The sequence below is a fragment of the Cuculus canorus genome, chromosome 13, assembly GCF_017976375.1.
Source record: "Cuculus canorus isolate bCucCan1 chromosome 13, bCucCan1.pri, whole genome shotgun sequence".
NCBI classification, from domain to species: Eukaryota; Metazoa; Chordata; class Aves; order Cuculiformes; family Cuculidae; genus Cuculus; species Cuculus canorus.
The window spans coordinates 8,014,774-8,034,804 of NC_071413.1; the positions used below are offsets into that span (position 1 = coordinate 8,014,774).

At 36.0% G+C, this 20,031-nt stretch overlaps 1 protein-coding gene across 2 annotated transcripts in view; it reads right to left on the bottom strand.

The window, feature by feature from the left end:
• The window catches only part of CDH13 (cadherin 13), a 478,464-nt gene that overhangs the window by 145,893 nt on the left and 312,540 nt on the right, over positions 1-20,031 (bottom strand). For both annotated transcript variants that reach the window (XM_009561054.2, XM_009561053.2), the window contains exon 7: positions 2,087-2,265. In XM_009561054.2, coding sequence (XP_009559349.1) covers positions 2,087-2,265 — 179 coding nt within the window. The remainder of the gene's footprint in view (positions 1-2,086; positions 2,266-20,031) is intronic.

Sequence of the window (20,031 nt, forward strand, 5' to 3'; positions counted from 1 at the left end):
GTGAGTGGCTAATGTTCCTGCCCACCAGCTTCCCCATATCCTGAAAGGCATTTCTTCAAACCTGGTGATATACAGATACCTTATTCCCTAAGCAGTAGCTACAGACATTTCCTCCTCCAGATGTTACTCTGGTCTCTACCTGATGCAGACAATTCTTTTATAATAATTCAATTTCATGAGCTACATAGAAATACATAACAGTTATTTATAGAGTTTACATTGGTACACAGAATTGTTCAGAATAGGATCATTAGGCTGATGTCCCTAAAAACTGCTACTACAGTTAAAAATAGAAGTTACACATCTTTAACCATGAATGGCTAATGACAGACAAAAAAGGAGGCATGAGTACCATTTTCGACGCGAGATATACATAAGCAGGAAGAAGAATAGGCAGAATCCACAAAGACAACCGAGCACAACACAGAACATCTTGTGAAAAATGGAAAGCAATAATTTTTCGCAAGCCTTTGACCTGACAAGACAGTATTAGGCTGGACTTCAGCTGCTGATAATGTCTGGGTTTAGCATTAAAATTTTACACAGTCCTACATTTTCGCTATAAAACATACAGCATTTGCAGCAACAACAATAATTACTTAGCAGTTTCAACAAGTGTGGAGCTTGCCTTGTCACCTTCAAAGTACAGGTATTGAATTGACTATTATTAAAAATCATGAGGAACTCAGATCTTGCCTTCAGGATATACTACCAGGCTGTAATACCTGTTCGATTGAGGCCAGACTTCTTGTATAGAGACAGTATCATTATTTCATGACTCACTACTGACCTTTGGAAGATACTGGAGAAAGCAGGCATGTTCATTCCCTTCCATTGATTTTCTAATTTTGAGTAAATTGGTTTAATCTGGGGAATGGATATCTATTAGGAATAAAAATACCTAAATTGACTTTAGAAAACAGTATAAAGCTTTTGAACTGAAACTATGAATTTAGAAGGGAAATCTAAGGCAAAAAAGTAGTGATTGTGTAAATCTTGGGCATGATTCTACAGCCTGTCACACAAGTATGAAAGAAGTGGAATCTCTCTAAGCTTAAAAGACAGACCTATAGGCTCAGACTTTAGTTTTGCTGCTCTGTGTTTCTGGAAGGCATGCGTGGTCTACACTTTAAATATCTGCTGTTGGAAAAGCCTGCAGAGAAACTACTCAGCTAAAATGGGAAATAGTACAGGCATCATTTTCATCTGGTTAAATTGAGAAATAGCATCCTGAATACTCAGAATACTGGACAGTCCTGGATCCAGCCAATTTAGAAAACAAGTTCAGTAAATCAACATATACCTGAAATAGCCTGTAAAAAAAGAATACTGTCATCTCCAGGAATCTAAGGGTACACAGGGCTATGTAATCGAAGGAAATTGTAATTTTTAGAACAATTGCTTAAATCGTCACTGTATTGGTGCTCAGATCTCACATATTCTGATAACTAACTGATTGCCTTAACAGATTGGCTCTAATTTATTATCTTCTGAACATGAAATGATCACAGTTAAGCTTTCTTCACTACCAGTTTATTATCCCATGTTAATGATCTATAATGGACATAGATTTTGGCACTATGGTAATTCACCTTAACATCACATGCAGGCTACTTGTCCCTTTACTATTCCTTTTCTGTATTTCCTTTTTCTTTCTTTTTGTCTATGGGGTACCAAGTTACTTAATTCATTAAGTCCACTCAATTAAAATTCCAGAAAAGGATTTAAAGCACCAAACTGTAACAATCTCATAGCAGCCTATGCACACGATTAAGTTTGGGGTTTTTTTGCTTCTAAAGCATTAATTATTAACTCTAAGTTAAATCCCACTTGTTCCAAAAATCTTTGCTTTCACTATTTAACACTTACCAAGAAATGACAAACTACTACATTTACAAATACTGACCAAAGCATACAACTTCTTACGATCAAATGAAAAATAAACCGAACTCTTAAAAGGCTCCTCAAAGTTGACCATCTGAATCCACACCCCTGAAATACTCTGAACCTCTTTTGCCATTACAGGAGAAAATTACAGTAACAAACATTAAAACATCAGACTGGTAATATGAAAATATTCACTTACCTCACGATCTAGCAGTACAGGTGACACCACTGTAACAATATCTCCCTTTTCTGGGTCAATATAGAACATATTTGGAGATGGTTTGGTAGGTGTCTGCTTGAGGATGTTATAGCGCAGGAGAGCATTGTCTGTGCTAGAATCATCTGCATCAAATGCTGTCATACGCATCACAGTCGTTCCTAAGAGAAAGGGGAACCGACAAGAAAATGGAATCAGCAAGAACATGGAAAATTATACTGCCTTCACCTGTAAGAACCAGGTGGGTACAATATGTAATTATCTCATCAAGACCACTAGTAGTTTCACCTGATATTGAGTCTGTACTTGCATTTGTATTATTTTCTCTTGTTCCTGAGCTAACAACAGACCACTGGTGTTTCTGCTTTGCAGCGGATATATATCTGCTTTGCAGCGGATATATAACTGTAACATAAGTTCCCAAATACTTCATTGCCACCCATAATAATTACATTTCACAAAAGGAACTATAGATATATATTTTTTACTTTAAGTTCCACAGGTAGGAAGTTTACAGGATATTTATAATGCAAATGACAATGCTGAAATAACAGAGAGTTCTTTATTTTCCCTTTAAAACCTTGCACAGTTTCAGAATTGGTTGGACATCATAAATTTGTCAATAAGAAATTTTTATTTATTAAAACCTACATTATTCTAATTTCAATTTGTATAAATTTATGAGCTTCTTATATCAGCCTCAATAAAAACACCCCACTTCTATTTCCAGGCTATCCTTCGAGTGATCAAGGTTTCTTCTAACATGAAAATCCTATAGAATGTAGATCTGTTCCAGAGTGCAATAAGGGAAATGCTCTTTGCTGTACAAATTCCTAAGTGAGGTACAGGGGTAAAAACCTCGTTCTTCTACATCACAGTTAGAACAGAGAGGACTGAGGTGCTACCAATTCTCTGTGGGGTTAGCGGAACACACGCTCCTTCATCACAGGATCAAGTCTTTCCCTCTTACAGGCACACGGGAGGCTGACAGCCTACAAAATTTTGTCATAGCTTTCTTTTATGTGCTTTGTACAGTACATTGAGAACTAAATAAGTAGTTAGACATCTAGGCTAAATAGCGAGATAGTCACCCCTGGACCAATATGATCTCTTCATCTGTTCATTTATAGGTATAAATGTAAGCATTATTTTTTAAAAATCTACTTAAAAGTAGTAGACCACCACATCAAAACCAATATATATTTCTCATAATATTGACCTAAAGAAAGAAGAAAATCCTACCAAATAACAAAATGTAATGATCAAACCAACAAACTAGTTTTATTGGTGGATCAAAATTAAGTAACAAATGTATGCAAAAAGTATTAGCAGGCTTGATACAAATAAGGAATCTAAGATGGTATTCCTTCTTTCACTTAAAAATCCCAACTAAAACAAATTCCATCAATTTAAATTTTCACAGTTTAACAATGAAGCCATTTCACCTAATATGTGAACCACAGCATTGACGTTACTTATAATTCTGTGTTAGAGATTAATTTGTGGTTAACCTTTTCTTTTCTCCCACAGACTTTCAGCAGGCAAGTATTATTTTAAAATATAATTATGAAAAAAAGTTTCAAATACAACATTTTTCTTTCTTAACAAGTCTGTAAGACCTCATGTTCTGTTCTAAGTATCCACATAGCCTTTAGTGGCCAAATAACCACAAGTGATTAAGACTTTCTTGTACAGACGAGGCCTAAGACTTCACATTGGAAGCGCCTGAAGAACAAAAGTATAATATCATTGGTGTACAATGATAAACAGTGAGTTTATATTCTTTGTGAAGGTCTTGAAGCACAGATCATTTAAACTCAAATAAAAATGAAATATTGTGATAAAAGTAAAAACTAACCTAGCTTCATTTATAACCTGACGTAACAACTGTCTGCTTCACTGTTAAACAAACAGAACTAGCGTGTTTTAGCTTGTTTAGATATGTTTCTTTCCTGTTTTTTTTGCTGTACTTCCCGGTGTACAAAGTATTGCCGCTTGTAGTGCCCTTGAATACCAGCTCTCAAAGGTTTTCCTTCATTGCTACTTCAGGCAGACCTGCCCCCTCGAGAAAAATAACAGAGATCTGACAGCATGTTGGGTTTATTCACCAGTGATTGAAGGTCAGGCAGCTCAAAAAGAAGCTTACCACTGGATGCCATGCCGTCTTTTCCGATATTACAAGATGATCCTAGCCCTGATATTTTCACCTATGTTATTTGAGCCTTCTTCAGAAGCAAAGAGAAAAAAAAAGAGCCACTTTCTGTTTTGAAGAATGAAGATGCACTCTCTTTTCAGAAGTAAATCACTGCTACTTTTTAGCTTTTTAGCACATTTCAAAAGGATTGTTTATATTCCTGTTGGATAATATATTTCATGACGATCTCCTAAATCACAAGATTTCAGTAAAATAATTAAGAATTAAAACATATCTTCAAAGAACCTTAAGGAATGCCCAAATACAAGTAAAATTCACTGGGTTTTGGTACATAACTCTTTCCTGAAAAATACAATTCTGTAAGATGCTATACACCATTATATTTGACTATAGTTGAAGTGATTATAAAGTTGTTAATGTTAGTAATATATTAGAGAAAACGTTGCCCAGCAGAGATTTAGTAACTGATTAGAAGATATACTCAGGTAAAATTCCTATTCATACAATTGTTCTAGACATTCCTACTGAAATATTTCTGGTGATATGAATGTGGAAGGCACTTGTAGATTTTGAGACCTGGTTTAAATCATCAAATCTCTTGTTACGCTGTATAAAACTGATTTAAAACAATGGCTGAATCTGATTCTGATTTGCCAGCTGCAGCTCTTTAACCTTTCAACTCATTGGACATTATCTTGTTCTGTGCAATCATTCCTCTGGCACACACAGATAAGGGATTCCAGCAGTTCAGAAGAGCAGAATTTTACATTCATTTTGCATAGAGATTTTAGTTCCAGAAGGAAATCTGGGGAGAATTGGATCCATTTGTTTCTGTCTTGCTGATGTCAGAAGTTTTGAGATAATGGTTTCTAGCTGCCAGCAGAGTGGCATTTATATTTAAAAAACATTATCCTATTTTCACAAGTTTGTAACAGATGTAAAAACGCACATAAAATTTGGAATTGTCTTTAGATGTCATTATGCATTAGTATAGTAGATTCAAGGTTGTACCTCTTTTCCTGTTCATGAACATCAATACAGAAAACGACACCTTTTAAAACATCACCTATATGGTAGCATCGCTACAACAACCAGACAAGAGGCTGAATATTGCAGCTGAAAACAAAAGGGAAGCCCTCACACCAAGCTGAAAGTTCCTGCAGCCATGCAGAGGATGGCTGGTCCTCTCAAACCTGTCCTTTACACTCTTGCGCTCACAAGCAGGTTTGCAAACTAACCAGAGTGCAGTGCTCTCAATTCATTTCAGAGCACAGTGGGACCTACTCTATGTTCTATTCCATTAAAACAAAACAAACTAAAATCCTCACATAGATACAAAGCTAGAACGGGTAGTATTTGTGGTTGATATCTCAAAAATCACAACAGCTTTAAACCAGCAGCTAAAATTATTATGTTGGTAAAACAAAACTCATTGTCATTTTTTGTCATTGTTAACTGCGGTGCTTATTTTGGATTAAACTTTTATTTACCTATGTTCATGTATTAGACCATTTCAAAACGTGACATTTGTCTACATATTTATATTAATGTTTTTGTTTTCACTGTGATTCTTTTTTTTATATAACACTGTCAAATTAAAGATGGAAAAAGAGAAAATTTGAGGTTTTTGCTGTATGAGTTCAAAAGGGGCATAAACCATCAGAAACTGCTAGCAATGTCAACCGAGCATTTGTTCAGGGGATCATCAATGAGTGCACAGCTTGACATTGGTTCCAAAAGTTTTGTGATGGAAACAAGAGCCTTTAAGATGAGAAGGGTCACAGACATCCTTCTGCAATAGACAACAACCAGTTCAGGGTCATTATTGAAATGATCCCATGAAAACAATTCAAGAGGTTGGAGAAGAACTAAATATTGACCATTCAACAGTCGTTCAACATTTGCACCAAACTGGAAAAATGGAAAAGGTTCAAAAAAAGTCTCATGAGCAAATATTCCATAAACATTTTGGGGAAGTCTGATAGCTATATTTCCAGGGAAGAGCTTTGCTAGCCTAGTTGAGGTGTTCACAGAACACATATAGGCATACATTTGGGATAGGACCACCATAAAAGACAACATTTATAGAGAACTCTTTCCTAAAAATAAAGTGAATGCAATTATTTTTTAAAAGGCTCTGCAAGATACATCCCATCCAAACCAGTTTAATTCATGATGCATGCTTCCCCAGTATTACTCCTTCAACATAAAGTTTTATTCTTCATAAAAGATTCATTTCCTCAGATCCATAAACTGACTACTTCTAATTCAGTGTCATTTCATAAATACTTCCATTCCTGGCATCAATCAAATGCAGCTGGCTTTCAAAACCACAAAACAACAGCTTGCTACATTATCATGTTAAACAATATATATTAACTTATCAAGATGAGGAAGAAATGTCTGCAAAATCAGCAACTTTATAGTTCTTTCGATGATGTGCAGGTAGTCACTGAAGCAGTCTCCTTCAGGAAAGCTATAGTTATGCCTTGGTTTATTTCAACATTCATGGTTTATTCATCACACTTTCTAGGCTGTTTCACAGTTATCATAATCACTCAAAGCCTTTGCTTGCGCCTCCCAGAGTTCCTCACTGATCGCACTTCTACCCCACTAGCCAAGCACATCGCTCCAGAGGCCGCAGCTCTCAACCTCTTGATGGCTCACTTGGCCTGTAGGTTGGCTTGGCAATATTGGCAAAATCCTCCCTTTAGCCATCAAGAAATAAAACATAATGCTTGCACAATTTTGTCATGATCGGAACAGGTGGTTCCTTGGGAAAGTTCTTTGGCGTTTTGTTAGTCAGCGCTTAACAACCTTTCTATTTCCTCCTTTATTTTATTTTTCCTTTTCCTTTTTCAAGGGGGTGTGTGGGGTGCGTGTAATGACTTTCACTTTTTTCTCAAGATGACAAGAGAACACCAGGAACATTTCAACTGATGGATGAGGTTACTACTTATCCCTCTTATTTATTTATTTGTTTGTTTATTATATTGAGCTGTAAGGTTTACAAAAAATGACTGGCATGTAGAGGAGGTGGGACCTATTTCTAGCTTCGTTAAATGGGAACAAGTGTGTTAAGCCTCCAGCCTTAAATGACTCTGAATTTGAATATTAACTTTAAGATATCATCCAGTTTAAGGACTCTCTTCATGAGAGCTACAGTGCTTAAAAAGGTTGCGCTAGAATATTCTTACGTTATTTTCACTCTGTTTGAGAGTCTCCATTGCAAGTTCAGGATGTTAAATGTTTTCTACATTTCCTACAGAAAGGGAAGGGTCTGCTTTCCTAATTAAGGTAGTTGGATTGCCAAGTTTTATTTCCAATTTTTCACAAGTTCAGTTGTACCTCCATACACCAATAACAATCAGTTGTACAATTGTACACTTCCAAAACCACAGCTATTTTAACCTAAAGAAGGAGAACAAAGAATAAAAAGTGAGATGAAAAAGGAAGAAACTAAGCGGGTTATCTATATCTCCAGAGCCCATGGCATCTTTTGCTACAGAAAAAAAAAAGATATCAACTTTCAAAGAATGGAGCAAAGGAGAATACTCTTCTGACTACTATACTCATCATGACTAATTACATGTTTGACTGTCATTTTGTACAACAAGCCCCAGGGAAGCAAAACTAATATAAGAAGAGAGGTCTGTTATAGCTCCTATCAATTGCATTTGAATTGCAACTACAGTTATTGACTTATCCATGTTATTAAAACCTCAAAGATCTTGCACAACAGAGAAGATATTTAGCAAGAATTAATGAGTCCATTCTTTTAGCACATCTTATGTTTGTATAGGGTAATAATTTTCAATGCTGTGGGACTATCACACGGTCTATTTGGACGTGTGGCAAACTCAGGGTAGGTGTATACTTGTTTTAAAACAGAATTTAAATGGCATCACTGATCAATACAATGGGCATACCAATACACTGCAGACAGCAGGAGTGGAGAGATGCACTGGTGAACTATCAATTGTGGAATAATAAACAAGGTGCTGTTGATACACAAAAGAAACTTCTGTAATGTTAAGTGAAGATTAAGAACTGTTAAGAACTGTTACTATGTACAGAGAGTTAGTGCAGTCAGAAAGCGTATAAATTGAGTAAGAAACAATGGGACATTCCTAGCTGAATATTAGGACAAATCAGAAAAGATATATGGGCAGGTCAACCTTTAGCAATACTAGTTGTTTAACATTTTTCTCATGAGTAACACAGCTGTTTTGGCAGAATAAATTATTCACTGCCGGCATTTTTTGAGAATGGGTTTTATACAACATTGTCCCTCACCAGACTGTAGGGTAGAGTGTTACATGACTGAAAATTATGTTAAAAGCTTTCAGATATCTGATGCTCCAGGTGAGACACTGATCTATGAAATGTCAATAAATTAGTTTGCATTACTTGATGACTCACGACATGGATGCTATTTTGGTGTATTGTGCTTTTTCTCTAAGCGCTATGCATGTTTCTTTCTTTAGGGTAAAACTGTTGCTTCAAAACACTGAAAGTTTTTAGCCCCACCAATCATTCCCAAGTCATGCATATATTACCAGTAAATAGCAGGTTATGAGATTTTGTGGTAACATATGTATACTGAAACTTATACTGTACTGTAGGCAGATACAAGAAACTATGAAGCAAATAGAGTATTATTTATCTTTTCACAGTATTAAGATCCCAATCACAGATCTTGTGTTGTACAAAATATAAAACTTGTGATCCATGATTTTAGACACTGTGCAGTCTTCCCTCACCAAAAAAAAATAAAAATCCATTTAGTCTCTGCATTCTCCTGATGGACTACAGAGAGCATGACATAGACTGCAGATAACATGAAATCGGCAGCTCTATGAGGATTAAAATCAATGAAATTTCACTTCCTATCTGGTAATGTCCAAAGGTTCAACGCCCGGATGGATAAGATGCTGTCCCAGAGCAGCTAAATTCAGTCATTCCCTCAGCAAAATCATTAACAGGATCTTTTTCTCCTCTTTCATGAGACATACACAAATCTAAGGCAGTCCTTCAGACAGCTTTATCCCTATAAGAATATTAGTGGAAACCGAGTGAAGAGTTCAAAAGTTTTGAGGGACAGACTGCCAGACAGACAGGTAAAAACGTGTGCTAAAACTTGTCTTAGCCTCATGGCTCTTTTTTGTTCACCAGTTTCTTTTCATCATGCATCTGTATTCAAACTCAAACACTACTCCCAAGCAGTCTGCCCATCAAAGGAAAACATTAGGCTGTTTTCTTTTCTGTGCCAAGTGTACTACTTATTAAGCTTCCCCTTCATCTGAACATATACAGGTGTAGAAGTAACAACTGAAACTTTGATATGAGGCAACACAGCTATTAGAGGCTTTTACATAAGAGTAACGGTGCTGATTGGTGTAAATGTTCTCCTCTGTTTCATAGCACGTGTCCGACTCCTGAACTTTTCAAAAAATACTAACTTTTCACATTTCAAAAAAATAAGAGTTTAACATATTGGGTTCCTTAGAAAGAAAGGAAAGCACTGTGATATGTTCCTAAAGTGTATCCTTTCTTAAATGTGAGTCTAAACCTCCAGATAAGAGGAATAAGGGAAACAGGAGAGAAGAAGAATATTGACTGCTCTGCTGCCGTTAGAAGCTCCTCGCCAAATTATGCCTACTAAAACTCTGCCTTTCCCTAAACAGTTCCCCCAGTTCTACTTGACATCATTGTTTCAGCTTGTGGAAACAAGCCTTCCTTTCTCAGACATGAGGAAGTGACATTCGCTCACTTACAGCCTCTTCAGATGGGCCGAGAATTACCAATTTAGTGAAATAGTACCATAGAGCCATAGATGAAAAAACGGAGTCCTTTTTCCAAATGTGAATACATTGCAGTTTTAAGCAAATCACCAAAGTTTTTTTCTTAACTAGGATTCTGCCTAAATTCTGGATCAGTAGTAAAATGGTGTACTTTCCTGTCTGCTTCGCTTTTGGCCAGTGAAGTCTATTAAGAGAAGGCATGAATTACTTTTTGGATCATGACCATGAGCTATAAAAACTCCCGCTGTTCTAATATTCTTACTGCCAACTCATAACATAATCTTATATGTCAGATAACATAATTCATAAAGTAATATAATACATTCTCTTGAAGTAAGTGGTTTAATGTAAATGATGATATGCATTGAACATCTCGCAGCAGGCGAATATGACAGAACAGTGATTTATGTGTGAAAGAATAGCTATTCAATATACAAAGAGTGAGATTCAGCCCTAGGCACACTCAGAAAACACAGAGGACCCACAGTCTCTCTGGAGTTTGGTTAGCTCTAGGTGTCAGTCATCAAAACCATGGGAAGTGACTAGATGAGATGCTAAAACTTCATTAAATTCACACCCCTAAAAACAATGCGGGATTATTCTTGAAAAGATATCAAAGAATACCGTCTTCTTTTTTGAAAAATTCAAACAGAGAAATTTCCACAATCCCTGTGCAGCATCTCCACGGCAAATGCATTTGGCAAACACCAGAAAAGTTAGCTCAACTCCTAAGAGGAGATAGGTCAACGGCAAAAATAATCAGCCGGGCTCCAGACTGCACCAGTGGAGATGGGCCGCACTGAGCTCTTGCCTCACCTTTTATACAACTGCTAGAGTTAAGTTTTTGACTCAATTTCCTTTTCCTAAGGTGACTTGCTCATTCACTGTCCTTCGATCTGAACTTCTTGACAGCTCAAACATTTTGTCAGAGATGCTTACAGCTCACGTGACTCACCGCGCTGTTTTCACGGTTCTCATGTAAAACTGGAATTGCCTGCAATCATTCAAATTTGATTTCAGACATATACAGGCTGTTTAAATGCAGATGCAAACTTTATAGGCAAGAATAGCTAAGCAGAGAGCTTACTAAAAATACATACCTTGCACTTATCTCTGTTTTATAATTCAAATGTTTTCTTTTAGTTTTTCTCTACCTTTTCTTTAATAGTTTCTCATTCTTCTCCTAATTCCTATTTATCTGGGTGGCATAGCTCTGGCCAGAGTAATGCAAATTGGTAAAAGACAGCAATTTTTAAAGTAATAGAAATATATAAAGCCTGATGTAAATTTCATATCCAGAAATGTCTGTGAGAAATTACATTTTAAATGGGGTAGAAAGCTTCCCTTAAACTTCAAGACAGAAAATAAACCACATAAAATTAGATTAAACATTTAACTTTCTCCCAAAAAAAGAAGTTAATATCCAGTTTCTCTTATTCTTTAAATAGGGAGAGATTCTTAATCAAGATGAATCAAGAAAAAAAAATAGATATTTCAGAGACTTCATTTAGGTTAGTAAAAAAGGTTTGTAAATTATTTGCATTCTAAACTTCTGGGACAGAACTGGACACCTTTCACTTCAAAGCAGCTTTCAGCTTGTCTTCATCCAGCTCTGCCAAGAGGAGTTAGTATTCCGAATATTTACAGGAAGAGCAACAAGAATAAGTATAGACTCTTCTCTTAACCTTTGTTAAACAACACATGTCTAATCACTGGGAGCCCAGTTCACGTTCAGCTATCCATCAAGCCATAAAAGCCTCTGAATTTGGAGTCCTAGCAGCACGCATCAGCTCGTGGATTCAGGTAACTATCATAGCCATATTCTAGTGCACAACCCTTTCACAGCACCGGTGTCCTTTGGAAGGAAAACTTGGGTCCACCGGTAGAGAGAAAGACGCTGTGTTTTAACAGGTCCGCCTGTGGAGACTCTGGACTGAGGACACAGCTTAGCTAAAAAAGAATCAAGATAACACTTTGGACTGCTTTTATTTTTGCCTGACTATCTGCAAGGCAGGAGTGAAACCAGTGAAATAAAATTCATGTAAATGAAAGAGATCAGCGACATATATTTTAAATCAGTAGTACATTAAAATCTAATAACACTTCGAAAATAAAAAGGAAATATGAAGAATATTTTCCCTATCATTACAACAAAAAAAGTATTTTAAAATGAAAATAAAAACAACATAATGTCCTGTAAGTAAGTTTCCATTGTTTAAAAACACTATAAAAATACAGTCTGTGTGGAATAGGTTATTAGAAACCCAGGCTCTGTGTGCATACTCTGCATTAGGACTTGTTCAAAAACAACAACAAAATCGAGCAATTTTTTCAAGAAGTTAGTATTTTCACGGACTTCAATAGCCTTGATCAGGGACACACTTGAAAGATGGAGGATCTCATTTTTTAAATTGCCTGCTTTTGGAAAGGAATTGACTGCCTTCTTAAAAATATAAGAAAGTCAACAATTATACTCCTCTGCCTCAGTGGGCTTTAGTCCAAAACACGTCATTACTTCACAGATACCACTTTAGACTGTTCTTCTGTGTCAAAGTAACGTACTCTGGCATCCTTCTTGATTAAAAAGTAATAATATTACATTTTCATAAGGTCTCATAGTGCAAGTTCAATCTTCCCTAACTGGAAACAGTTTTTGAGACAGTGGGCCAGAATTCCTGTTGATCTAAATTAGCCCAGTACTACTAAAGCAAAGGTTTATATTAGGTGAGGCTATGAAATACAGTTATGACCTTGAAGGTCTCTATTATGTGTACACAGCATTGTATTGCCTTTATTCCCATTTTACCTTCCTAATTCCTCACTTGAGTAGATGTGAAACGAAAGAGGAAAGCAAAACAATGATCTGTACCTTTTCTGTTCCTCTTCTACGTTAGACACTTTTCCTTCTTGCTACCAGAAACATATACAAATATCTTTTTTTTTTTTCACATGGATATAGGATAACAATAATACACCAACATATACTTCATCAGTAATTCAGCTTAAAAGCCCTCGTCTTTATTCTTTGCCTCTTTAACTATTATTAACTGGTTGTGAATTAATCCCTTGTTACAAAATGGGGATGTAATAGGAACATCCATCCTTGTTACCTCTGACTCCATCACTGTGAATCTCATCATCTACACCAATCTAAAATTAATCCATGTAAGCCAAGTGTGCTTCAATATTACAAAAGTAGTGTGAATGAAAGAAGAATCAGACCTCATAATGAGAGATCAATCTTACATAGTTGCTTTCTCCATCTGTAGGAAAAAATGGACACGCTTATTTTAATGTATCATTTCATCTTTGTATTGATTTCATAGCCAAGTCCTAGACATTTGATCTATTAAACATCTGAAAGTTTTATCTGAGGGATAAGTATTTCCGTCTTAATACAGGACCTTTCTAGGTGAGTTTCATTTTTCCTTTCCCACTCCCACAGATGAATTACTGGGTAAATTATTTTGTTGGTCTCTCAGCATCTCCTCTGTTGAAGATGTTAAAAATTCATCCTGCCCAAATGACAGTTCATACTGAGCTTCTTCACTGCTACACCCAATAAATGAATTAGGCAACTACTCCCTGTTTTCCATCCATAGAATTGCATTAAGTCTATTGCACTTTTCTAGATAAAACATATTGAATATGCAGTAATTCCTGTTAAAATTACAAACAAGAGTGAAGTATTTAATTGTAAGGTCTTGAACGTAGTATTGAACAAATCCTTACAGTTCATAAGGCATGTCTTTTATCAGCAATCAGTTATTCTGGAAACATACACTTTGGTCAGTCTTTAAATCCAAACTGTAGCAACAACTCATTCCCTAATAGCATTCCAGAATAACAGAAATTATAATGCTTTTCAGCCATTTCACAATCTTGAGATTGAGATATCTGCACACAGAAATCTCCACAGCCCTTGACAAAATCCTGGTTTTTGGCAAAATTAAATTTTAAAGCCACTTATAACTGAATTTAATAAATTATTCAGATACTAAAAGAGTACGCTTAATGATTTTAAAGCAGGTCTTTGGAAAGAGCCCGTAAATCACAGGTTTCAAAATCTCCATCCACTTATGTAAGAAGAATACATTTTGGAATGTGTGGTATGTGCCTTTGGTAGGGGCTTTAATATTCCTTCCTGAATTAAGTCATTATAGTCAGCAAGTTTGGGATTAGACAGTGTGATTACAATCATTTTAGGCTCAGATATAAAGTCTTTTAAGTTTCTTAATAGACACTGGAGAGAGATTGGCAATTTTGGATGCAGTTCATCCCATTCTAAGATAAAATATTTAAGAAAGGTGTGATGAAGTATCTTTAGAAGTCATTAGTTCAGAAGGAAATCTAAGTAAGAAAATACATCAAAACTCCCAGGCACTTAAAATAAGGGATAGCATTCCTATTAATTCTGCTTATCACTTTAGAGGTGGAAAACAGGTATCACACACTCCAAAAGACTTTTTCTTTCCCACTTCATGACTGCTTACAGCCAAAAGGAAAACATGCCTGTAGGAATTGCATTAAAGGCTGCCTTAACTCTGGCCTGGGCAGCTTAACATTCAGCGCTGACACTTAACCCTTGAAAAGCAGAGGTCTGTGAGGATTAACAACAGGCCATGACATCATGTTCTTACTCCCCTAGAATTGATGCATCATGTTAGGAAAGGACCTTAAGCAACAGATATTTTAACTTTGTGTGTGATTGATTTAGGATTGAAAGGGCTACAATATGCCCTGCAAAGAAAATACGAGCTGGGAAACAGCTCTATATGTCATAGAATATCTAAATACTGACTGTGGAACTCCTTAATGTAAAATTAAGCACAGAACAGCTAAAGATATATCACTGTCAGCAGCTGTATACTTAGAGAACAAGGATTTGTGGACCCGTGTGCGAATACAGTGTCATTAAACTACGTTTGTTCAAATATATTTACATATATGCACATATTCTTTCTTAGACCCAAAGAAAACAAGCATTAGCCAGTGCTATATTGTGTCCTGAAACAAAATCCAGAAACAGATACTAAATGGTGACACACTTCTACCTTTCCACCAAGTACACAGCCCTCAACTTGAATGCACTTAAAATTCAAGTAGTTTCATCGTTTGCAGTGAACCAAATTCAACTACTAAAATGTCCTCATTCACTGAGTCCTTTCCCCTTAATATCTCTCCATCATATCTCAGTTAGCAAAGGACTGAAACGGGTTTGTTGCTTCACTCTCCTGCTGCCTGGCAGGGATCTAAATAATGTCCAGAAACTATAAGGTATACCTGAAGAATGCTGATAAGCTGCTATTATGCCATGACTTTCATTACTCCCTGATTTTGAAGCTGAGATTCTCAGCCCACAGAGAACTTCATGCAAACTTGACAACATGGTCTTTGGTGTGGATTTGGTTCTAGTGTGGGGCAACTCAGAGTGAAAATGGATGAAGCTGTATCTGTCTTTTTGTATCCATGTTGACTGCTTTTTTTTCCTATTTCCTCCTATTGTGGTACTATACGTACCTGACTCAGTCCTAAACTGTTGGAAGACAGGCTTATAGACTACTTTCTGGGCTGAAGGCCACCAGAAGTGGGCACAGTGTTATATGGCCAATTAGTTCAGTGATCTCTGTACTCATTCTTGCACAAAGTAAATAATTTTCTGTCTTGAAACAAATATCTGATTTCAATTAGGACAATTTTTGTCAGCAAAGATACCAAAAACATACGAGTTACTCAATTCTGTTCTATTCAGTGGCATATGCCAGGCATATAAAGAACAACAACTGAGCTTTTAATTTCCTTTTTAGTTTTCAAGTTCAGGACTCCAAACAAATAATGTCTCTTGGGGAGAAGGTGGGTCGGGTCTATGTCAAGGATGCACTGAGTGGAGCCATAACAGGTGAATATCCATTCCACACATCTTCTTTCTCTATTAGAAGTAAATGGAAAAGCAAATGGGACTTCGGAGCAGATAGAAATTGCCTTGTCTTGAGCTACCTGTTGACTTTTGCCCTTACAATTTCTAGTGTTGAAAATGTCAATAGCAATATACCACCAAGTTCAAACGAAATCTGTAAACACAATTTGTCAAATAGATGCATAAAGCTATACTTCTGTCTCAGCTCTTTCGTAATTTTGAGCCTTGGTGCAAGGTATGTGGAAGAATGACAATTTCAAAAGGTATCGACCTTCAGGATACAATCTCTAAGAGCCTGAATGAATATCCATGCAAAACTTCAGTTAGAACAATCCAACAGGAAACCTTTTACTTGATACCCCTTGTTCTTCTATGATTTACTGTTTTCTCACTGATTCATATTAAATCCTACTTTCTACGGATGCAAGCTGTAAATCTCCTTGCTAGTCCACAAAGTCAAGGTCATTATCGTTACTGAGTCATAGTTTTTGTCTCCAAGATGTCTGATAATATCTTTTCCTGACACACTCTTTGTATTTGGATGAGATCATCTTACATATGTTATTTATATAAACTCAATGGAAGAAGACCATAGAATCCCTACTACAGGTATATTTTAAATACCTTGACTTCTGGCAGGACCTGTATCCCCCCCAACTTAACACCTGCTAAATAGAAATTAAAAACAAACAAACAAACAAACAACAAACTTATCTGCATTGATGTCTTTAATTATGCCTATTTATCTACAGCAAAATACCTATGACAGTTATAAGTAAGCCATAATGATTTGAATCTATGGAGATTATGTGTCAAATTTGAAATACTGTAGCTTAAATCGTACATTAGTGACAAATCTTCAAAGTCTAAGAGGAGATATGTACTCCAATGTGATGCACCAATGCCAAATAAAGTCATTCTGTATTTTTGTTATATTACTAGAAACATTCATTTGATAGCTGCAAACTCCTTTGTTCAGGGAATTCCCTTAGCTTCTTATTCAAATGTACCACTTGAAAGAGAGAACAGTTCATAATTTCATTCACTTGCGTGCTGCTTATGAAAGAACCCATTGATACTAATCCTTGCAGCATTCTGCTAAGCATACTGAATTTTCTATGCCTATAATACCCCCACCTGGTAATGACCTTTGCACCGAATATGTCTGTTGGCACAATGCAACAAAGAATTATACCAAATGGTTAATTTCCTAAAGTAAATGAATGGGGGAATACATCACAATATGGTTATGTTGTCAAAAGCACAGAAATGCAAGTGTTAATAACGCTGTAAGAAAAGTTGGAGCAAGAGCATAAAGTTCTCAAATTAATTAAGCTTTAAAGAAATTAGACGCGATTTTTACTGTATTTATTTTCTGAATTCTTCAGACTTTTCTGGTTAACAAAACTCCATTTTATATTAAAAGTTACATAAATATTTGCCCCAAATAGAATATATCTAATAATACATATTAAAACTTTGTAAAATTTAAACTTGTTTCTCTATATTAAATACCAAGGTTACGTTCTGTCCTTGAACTGATGATTGTTTGGGACTAAGTTTCACTCACAGAATCACAAGGTTGGAAAGGACCCGTTGGATTATCGAGTCCAACCATTCCTAACACTCCCTAAACCATGTCCCTCAGCAAAACTCAAAACTCCTAGATGTATTTTGGTCGCTAGTTAAAAAAAATCACAGTGAAAAAACTCCTCTAATGTTCCATACAGTTTTTGCATTTGACAAATAAACAAATCGTGCATTATATTACTACCTTCATAGCATGCCACTTCCAGTTTCATGTACCATGAAATGTTGTAGTCTACTAGCCAGTAATTTGTTTTCTGGAATCAAACGCAACAGCAAAAAATACAGTGGGAGTTGATAAAATTTCCTCCAGTAAAAGTGGACCTACCAGGAGCACGTACTATGCAAACCACACTGTAAACTGCCTGCTTTCCACTTAGATCCAACTTTCTCAAGAATTAAGTGTCCTTCAGACTTTCAATTCATGAAGAAAGCTGCTTTTGTTCATGAATAATTATCATTTCAAAATGGTTGTTTTGATGGCAAGTGATAATACCAGAACATTTCTATCATTTACAGTGACATTTGGCAAGATAACATAAAGCTGTTGCTGGCTGAAAAGCTAAGTTGCCTATATCCTATTAGGTTCACTCTAGTGTCTGAAATGCAATCTGAATCAAAATTCTCTGTCGTCCCCAGCCCTCGGCTGGCAGTCTGCTGGTGGTGCTGCAGCAGGAAACAAGATAGTTTTGCTAAAAGCAACATCTACACCTGGGTTCTGTGAGTAAACAAAATGAAAAGCACTGCCATTCTCTGCTTAGACTTTGTCCATAAATCGGTTCTTTCGTTTGCAGAATTAGTAGGAAGGATGAGCTGCAGAAAAGCACCTCTAAAGGTTTTATTCCAGTACAGTACTTTCAGCAGTAGTTCATAATATCACTCAGTTGCATCCCACTTGCAAAACAACCTAGTTACGCTTATTGCAGAGGGGTTTTGTCATATTTGCATGTAGAAAATCAATCGCTAAATGTTCTGTTGGGCATTAGATACGGAATATTCTGTGTATACTACTTGAGCTCTACATATAGACCCTTCTGCTGCCTCAAAACAATAACATTCCTGTACAGAAAAAAGTTATATGGTGAATATTCTATGTAATTGAATGTACTCAGAGTTTGTTTCAAATATCTCCTTTTTAAATTAATGTAATGCTGGGTTTGGACACAATAAAAATGCTTGTGCTGTTCCGCGTAGGACATCATGAAGACATCACTTCATTGGGATATGAATGGAAATATTACAAAGCTGCACCAGTAGACAGTAGTTGGAAAGCAATTAGCAAAAAGCCATTAAGAAATTTTTTCAATTACTACTTGTGTGTGTTTCTAAAGCAGTGAGATCTCTGTACATACCTACAAATTACATTATAAATTAAATGTGCTATGATATTTATAAGCCATAATTAAAATCAACCTAGTGACCCTCAATTAAACCTTTATAAAAGATTTATTCAGAACTGGTTAGCTATTTCTAAGGCATTTATATAGAAAGAGAGTATAAATGATGACTTTCGGTTTTCCAGGCAAACTTTATAATGTACTTTCATTTCATCTTCTGTCCTAGTTACAGAGTGTGAAGATGTTGGAATACTGGATACATGGTAATTTCTTGCAAGTTTTGACTTCTTAATATTGGAATGACACTATGAACAGTGTCAGTATAGGAGCATTACAGGCTCAGAAAAGCAAATGAATGTTTTAAGAACTGACAGTACGTACATTCTTAAAACTAAGATCTATTTAAATACACTTCTCTGAAGCAAGGAGATATATTTTAATATATGTACTATTATAACTGCCTGTGTGTTTTTCTTTGATGTGATTTCATTTTGAATAGCGCTGTTTAAATACGTAACGTAGCTAATTTTAGATATTATATATTACATACACATATTTACTTGGTGTAACATATACACAATGGATGCATAGATATAGGAAAATATGGTAAACAAATAGATTTGGATGAATTTGCTTTTAGTTTATATCACTGCAAATTCGTTTCAGACGTGGCTTCTTTTCATTGACATTTTCATCTTCTGCATTACCCTCATTAATTTGGCTTGGCTCAGGTAATACTAAAAGAATCCCTCATGAAATAAGCAGCTTAGCATCATCTCTTAGCTGAGGTAGCCAAAGTCCTTTCCACATGCCGTGCTTCCCACGCATCTCTAAGATGCCCAGAGCTTACTGACCCCAGAAACTCCTCCAGCCCTACAGAAGAACATACCCACCCCAGTGAGCTTCAAGGTGGAAGGATACACAGTCCATCAAATTCCTGAGAAATTCAGGTCCTTGTAATTTCGTATTCTGAAGTAGAAATATCATCTTCACCCAAAGGCACTGCTCAAGACATGAACTCATACTTGGTCATTCAACTATGGTAGTTAAAAATACAAATGCTTTTTAAAAGTAATCAGTGAAGGTATAGCATTCGTATTGTTCATGTTTTGCTGTATGTAGAGAAA